General features: G+C 40.8%; 1 protein-coding gene across 1 annotated transcript in view; it reads right to left on the bottom strand.

Moving 5' to 3' along the window:
* Window positions 1–6328: 6328 nt before the first annotated feature.
* The window catches only part of LOC125024917, an 8521-nt gene continuing 7349 nt past the window's right edge, over window positions 6329–7500 (bottom strand). The window contains exon 3 of the mRNA XM_047612692.1: window positions 6329–7452. Coding sequence (XP_047468648.1) covers window positions 7219–7452 — 234 coding nt within the window. The 3' untranslated portion in view covers window positions 6329–7218. The remainder of the gene's footprint in view (window positions 7453–7500) is intronic.

Raw genomic sequence — 7500 nt, 5'->3', positions numbered from 1 at the left:
ATGTTCATAGTGTGAGGGCAGTTCGAGGGGAACCTCCGAGCCGTCGAGACGCCCATATCATTCTGGAATCAGACCGTTAAGCTGATATTCTGACTGTTCCCGCAATGCGTATCTATCCAATATTTGTAGGAAGTTCTTATTATATAATCTAACGTGCGTTGTTATTTAGTGGCGCTGTATAATGTGTGCATTTGTACAATCGATGTATTATTTAACGGGTTTGACCGCTACTGAATAAACCTTGAGCCACATGTGTATCCACGAGGGAGCGGAAAGGATGATAGGGAAGGGGGGGGGGGGGGATGCAGATGGAGCAGAAGGAAATGGCATGTGTTGGGAGGGAGTGGCGGGGAAGGGGTGTAGAGAACATGAGTAGGAGGAGGATGGATGTCGGCAGTTACTTTCAGTGTAGAGCGAATGGGAGTAGAGAGAATGGAGAGTGGATGAGGTGTAGGCAAGTTATCTTGGGTAATGGTTAGTTTTGAATGCTGGTTGAGGAAGGTTTTCTTATGAGGGGGAGAAGAGAGACAGACGTATGGTGGACAAATGATGATGTAGATATAGGAGAGGGTGCGGTAGGAGAAGATGGGATGGCACGTTTTGATTGCGATGTGGAGAGCGAGGAGGAAGAAGGGTAGGTACTAGGGAAGTAGAGATTGAGGTGTGTGGATTTAGAATGGTAAAATAATTTGAATAGAAGAGGGAGGGGACAGAAGTGGTAACGTATGGAGAAGATACTGGGGGAGATGTAGAACCATCCTGGGGAGAAGGGGAGGGGCAGGGCAAAGGACAGCAGCGGAGTAGGGAGTCAGAGAAAAACCTTGTCTGCATGCTTCTTGCCTGGCCTCGCATAAAGTGAGGCCAAGTTTGAATCTGAGGATTGCTACCTCAGACTCAAACTTGTAGGTACACCATAAAGTACACTATGAGAACCACCAAAATTTTCACATGTAAATGACTGAGCAGAGCAGTTGAATTATCATGTTGGGCAGTGGGCTCTGTAGCGACAGTGCTTAACAGGGTAGACAAAACGCCAACATTTCTGACATAAACGGGAAGGGGGTCGATATGGTCGGACAGAGAAGGACTCTCCACCAGTATAAACTTCATGGGGATGAGATTTTTATGGAAGGTAATTTTTGGCAATGTTGGTGTAGGCCTTTCGGCCGCCTCTGGGTGGAGTAATTGTCACTGGACTCATATTGCATTATGGTCGACGTGGCAGGCAAGCAGGCCGTTTTTACAGAAGACAGGGCAATCAACTGGAGAGATAGAAATAGTTCTGCTACAAATATTAAGGGGGGGAGTGAGGCTGGGCAGGAAAAGGTTTACCAGTGTCAGTCAGGGTAGATAATGCTCGAGCTTGGCACTCATTTGTAACTGTGGCAAGGCATGAACGATCAGAAACACTGTGGAGAGAAACTTTGCCTACTTGATTTTGGAGACATTATTGAAAGAGGAGGGTATTGTCAGAACAAGGGCTGTAGGGAGAATCACTGGGCTGGGCTACAAATGGTACTAAAACGATTTGTTCAAGGCCGAGGACGGGAGGGGTGGAGCTGAGGTGGACAAGAAGGATGCAGAGGCACACTAAAGGAGGAGAGGGTTGAAAATGAAGAAGACTGTGAAGGACGAGGTGGAGTGGAGGATGTTGGTAGAGAGGAAGGAATGTTTTCCAAAGCACCTGGGGAGGTGCTTTAGAATGGATTGCGCTGACAGCAGGTATCGGGGAGGGGGAAGCAGTTAATGTCACTAGGGTTATTTAATAAAGGTGAAGCGTCAATGCCCCTTACAAAGGTATAAAGGTACTTCCCCCATATTCCGTGACAAGCCTGGAGTATGTGGGGAAGATGAATGGTTCACCCATCAGGGTCCCCACAGTAAGGCATATAAAACTAAACAGGAATACCGTGGCCATGGTTCCCTGAAGCCGTAAGGACTGACCCAAAGCCATCCTTTTATCCTTTCAACACGGCTTTCACATCCTAGGAATTGAATAGAAGAGGGGGTTGAAGAAGAGAGGGAAAAGAAAAGGGGAAGAAAAAAGGCCGTACAATATTGGTTAAGTCCAGGGGTGAGGCCCACGGCAGGGGGGATCTCCAACACTCTCCTGTAACCCCCTGACAACAACGCTTTCCATGGAAGTACATGGCCTCGTGTATCACTTTGTCAAACCCGGCGACAGAGAACATTTTAGCTGCTGCATTTTTGTTACTTGTGTAGAATGGGCCTAAGGTTAATTAATCAATTTTTTATATAATGTTACCTTTCGTAACTGTTAATAGTAATGGTTGTAAAACAAATATATGGGCTAGACACTCAATGTGCGAGACATATAGCACTATAAAAAGGTGTAGGTAAAGGTAAATAGGGGGTTAGTTGGTGATTAAACGTGCTACACGTCAAATGTCGTATTGCAGTTTCGGGTTGTAAGGCAATGAAAGGGGCAAAGATGAATGAGGGTAGAGAGGGTGAGATGGGCTAAGGTAGGGATTAACAAGGGTGATTAGATCAGAGTTGTCAAAGGAAGCAATGTGGGATTCTGCAAGGATGTCCGAAGGGTAAGGTAGGTCTTAGAAAATGAGAAAGGGGGTTAAGAGCACAGATTCAGGAAAAAAGGTCAGGAGGGAGATAAAGCAGGGACGGAGGTTGTGGTGACATGTTTATCCAGAGGGAAGTGGAAGGGATAATGAAGAAGGAAGGGGGTGATACAGATGAAGCAATGGGGAATGGGATGTTTTTGGAGTGGGAAGAAGGGCTGTAGGGGGGAACATGCTTGTCGGTAGTTACTTTGAGTGTAGAGGATATGGGAGCAGAGAGACTGGAGGGTAGATGATGTGTAGACATGATTAGTTTTGAATGTTGGTTGAGAAGGTCTGAAAAAGGTTTTCTTGTGAGGAAGAAAAGAGGGCACAGGCATTTGAGGGGTAGAGGGAGAGGTTGATGTAGGATAGCATGCAGTAGAAGATGAGCTGGATGAGTGGAATAGTGGTGGAGATTGAGGTATCTGGATTTAGAATGGGAAAAGAATCTGACTGGGAGAAGGAAGGGTAGAAGTGGGGTGAGGAAGAGATACTGGGGGAGATGTAGAAATATCTTGGGAGGGAGGGAGAGGCACAGAGCAAAGGTGTAAAATTAAGAGAAAAACCTATTTCCTGTCTGGTCTCACGTAAAGTGAGGCCAAGTTTAAATGAGAATTGCCACCTAATACTCAAACTTGTAGGAAGAGCAGCCCCTACAAAATACATTAAGGAAGCCACCACAGTTGGCACATGGATGTGTTTGTGCAGAGCTGTTTGATCAGTCATGACCAAGCAAGGCACACAGAGGGGATCAGGCTGTTGACAGCAGTGTTTGGCAGGGTAGCCTAGAAGCCAGCTGCGGGGGTAGGTTTATATGATCGGACAGGACAGGACTCTCGATAAAATATAAACATGAAGGGGGAGGACATGTCTGCAGAAAGTAATCTTGGCAATAATGGTGGAGGACTTATAGCAGCCTCTAGGGGGAATACTGTAGGGCTGATACTACATCATAGGGAGGGAGTAGCTCTTCTCCAAATTCAGACCAATTCGTGTCATAGACAGAGCAGTTTGCTGGGGAGATGGAGACAGTTCCAGTACAACTATTAGGGGAGGGAATGGGCAGGAATGGGTTTACCAGTGAAGTTAGTTAGGATTGATAGTACTTTAGATTGGGATTTGGATGTAAGTGTGACAAGGCAGCAACAGCTGGGGTGGCTGCAGAAGGAAACATTGCCTATTAGTGTTTGGAGGCGTTGCTGGAAGAGGAGGGTGTTGTCCGAGTAAGGGGCTGTAGAGAGGATCATGAAATATTGATCCCATATGTCTGGGCAATAAAGAGTATTCAAAAGGTTTGTAGAGGTGGGGTTAGTAGTGGGTCAAGTGGAAGGAGTAGTGCTGAGAGAGAAGTTGACAATAAGGATGTAGAGTAGTTAAAAGAGAGGTGGTGGTATTAGATGTAGCAGTAGTGTTCAGAGTCATGATCAGAGGAGAGCCTGGGGTCGGGGAATCAAGAAAATTTAAATCTGCGTGACTAGCTGATAAATTAGGGCCTGAAAGGTACAAAATCTTTATTACTGGAGTATGTTGGGGAGAGAAACAGTCCACCCCTCCAGGTCCCTTGACGGGTAAGGGCTAGACAATTAAATGGGAATACAGTGCCCATGGCTCCCCCAGGCTGTTCATGACTGGCACAAAGCCAGGTTGTCATTCTTTCAACATGGCTCTCACACCTTGGGAAGTGGATTGTGGCAGTTGAAGAAGAGAAATGGATCAGGGGAGAAGAAAAAAACATACAAAATTTGTTGAATCAAAAGCTGTGGCCAAAGGCAGGGGTAATCCCTAGCATTGAGTAATAGTCTCTGCCTCTTAGGTCCTGCACAGTAACAATGGGCATGGGATTGGTGGTGGTTACCTTTTCTTAATGCACTTATTTAGATACTATAATCCAACAAATCAGTGTTATACATTTGATGAAGCCCCTTTGTGTATCCATTTTCAGAAACTTTCCAGGTAACCTTAAGATTCTTTTTAACCCCTTGCCGACGGATACGACGGGTAGACACGTGCTTTGCCCACTGTTAGTACTTGTTTGATTGTTTATACACATAGATGGCTATACTTGTACAAAGTCACCAATGAGCCAGTTAGGAGTACTGCCCGTCTCGCCCGTTCACCCTTTTCTTTGATTTACGAAATATTTTACATTATCTTATTTTGCTGTTACTAATATTAAAAAACATTATAATAATTATAATGTTTATAATAAAAATAACACCATCGATATCCATAGCACTAGTAAAAAACACGTTTTTCCCGCCAATTCAAATCACGTATGGTCACAAGGTCTATTAATTGACTCCTTTGTGGCTAAGCACTAGCAGAGCCATCTCTGAGCAGACATTTCACAAAAAATATAGAAAATGGGCACAGCATTTTCCCCATTTTTTGTTCATTTTCCCCGACGGCATTGGGTTAAATATCCAAAAGTACCTTGTGTTCAGTTTCATCTTAACCATTTGAATCTGTTTTTAACCCACACAACTTTTTTTTATAAAATCAGGTTTTGCTATGAAGTGAACCACATTTTACAAATTGTTGATTTATCTAAGTTGTCCCTTTCAAAATATAATATGTTTGTTAGTACTGATACTGATGCATCAATTACTATTTTTACAATTTTCAGCTTTAATGCAAGATGATACTTTGATAGGTCTAATGCTACTGTCATTGTTATAGAGGGGTGTTCATGCAAACTCCTTGTCATGATTAATGTATCCTCTAATCTTGAGTTTTGCCTCTATTTTAAAGGTATATCAATCTATGGTTGCTATAAACATCTTTCCATATCTGCCTTTGCCTTTACCCATAACTAAAACTATTTGGTTAATATACGTTTGTTTTGCTGTTCACTCATTTACATGTGTTCAGTTTGTAATCAAGTCTGTTCTTCTGTATGACAATGTTCAAAATTTGGAATATAAAATGGTAAGTGATTTAGAAACTTGAAGTTAAGGAAAATAATGGGTATAAATTCAACATATTCAAGACTTTCTTTAGACATGGCAGTATCCTTGAGTGACTCAAATACATCTATTAACATCTTGACAAAAGGACATCTTTAAAAATCATCTAACTATCTGTTTTAAGACTTAATCATTATCATACAGAACAAAATGTCAATGCATTTATTGTAAATAAGTGGACTGCAAATGAACATTATACATTAAGGTCTTTGGTATGGAAGATACGAGAGGAATTATTCCCAAGATCCTGATTTCAATAACACTTGCTTTTAGTGCACCCCTCATCATAAAATGGTTTCTGATACCTATTTCACAATTCCATAACTCAAATTTCTAAATGCTGTGTGTAAAGTTCATGTACAACTTTTAATACTGGAAGATTTTTCAATGAAACTGCTATACTTAGCTTTTCAGCCTGATTCATATTATCAAAGAGAGTCAAAATGGGACTCGTTTTGAAGTGGATGTTTCCGGGTCTGTCCATTGGGAGCTTTGACTCCACTGACTTAGCTGGGAGGGAATGATGCCTGGGCACAGTCCCTGTTCCTTACATCATCTTATTACAGGCATTACAACACCTAACCACTGATGTACATAACCCATTTTATAGTTTTTAATTACTTCCTTTAACAGATAGTAGGTGAAATTAATAATGAAGTGATGGGTTTTAAAATAAAATATGAAAAGCTAGATTTAATTCATGTATAGTCTTAATTACTTTGGGGGAAAAAATCAAATGTATAAAAACACTAATCAGTAGGTGAATTCAAAATCATTCCATTACACCATAATCAATCTTTAATTATTTAGTACATGAATCTGTGAAGTATGAAAGAAAAAAAGTGCTGAGAAACACATGAAATATGCATAGCACAGAGTTTAAAGCTTCACAAATTCATTACAAAAGTATTACAAGCTCTAAATTACATGTATTTGTATTATCCTCATACTGACAAAATACATCTCAATAACAGAGCAAAAACTAATAATTAACTATAATCCTATCTGCAGCATTTTCATCTTAGCACAGTCAACATACCCCATATATTCAGACCGAATATTTGGGTATTTGACAGAATAGACACCTTTATCAGTAACATATGAAACATACATCTTTACAACTATAAACAAAATTACATTGCGTAATGAACAGTAAATGCAATTTCATATGTAACATAAAATACAAACCAAGGAGCTAAGTAGACACAGAAATGGTGTCAAATAAATTGCCTTATGAAACCTGTTATCCACAAAAATACTTAATATAAAGAGTAAAGAAATAGTGACAATCAAAACTTTTTTTTCAGATCATTCTCCATACTTGTGTTGCATTAAACTTTAGCCGATTCCTCTTAGAAACACAAAAATAAATGTTTTACAGTACAAAATGCTAACTGTAAGTTCTAAGTATTAAAATATAAATGTAGTTTCATCTATTTTCTGTAATATGAATCAAATCTAATTATGATGAGGTTCACTGGAGAGATATACTGAATATTTTGTAAATTCTAAATCTGTTTTCATAGGTCTCTTGAAAGCTATAGAAATAACAGTCAAAAAGATCATTCTCTTTTAGAGTGTATACAGTGCTTAATCCCTTCAAATAGGGGAAGGATTTCACTTCTAACATACATAATGATTGTTTCCTTTATTACTTAGCACCCCAAAGCTTACTTCATACTGATCTCCTCATGCATGCGAATGAGACCAAGAGCCTGGTATTGAGAGATCACCACAAGCATGAAGTAAAGATGCATAAGAAGGCCGACTACGACCCCCAGGACTGAAGAGACGATAATTCTGTGAGTGCCAAGAATGACCAAAGTTCCAATAATCAAGGCAAGGAAGACGAGGATGTTGATAACTTCCTGAACAATGTAGGGCAGGAGGAGACCACGCCGCTTCTGGAAATGAAAATCATTATCATATTAGCTTGCATCCCTTTATTACTT

Source organism: Penaeus chinensis, chromosome 1 (genome assembly GCF_019202785.1).
Source record: "Penaeus chinensis breed Huanghai No. 1 chromosome 1, ASM1920278v2, whole genome shotgun sequence".
Taxonomy (NCBI): Eukaryota; Metazoa; Arthropoda; class Malacostraca; order Decapoda; family Penaeidae; genus Penaeus; species Penaeus chinensis.
The sequence above is the reverse complement of the archived record's forward strand: the minus strand, read 5'-3'. Positions and strand labels throughout refer to the sequence as shown.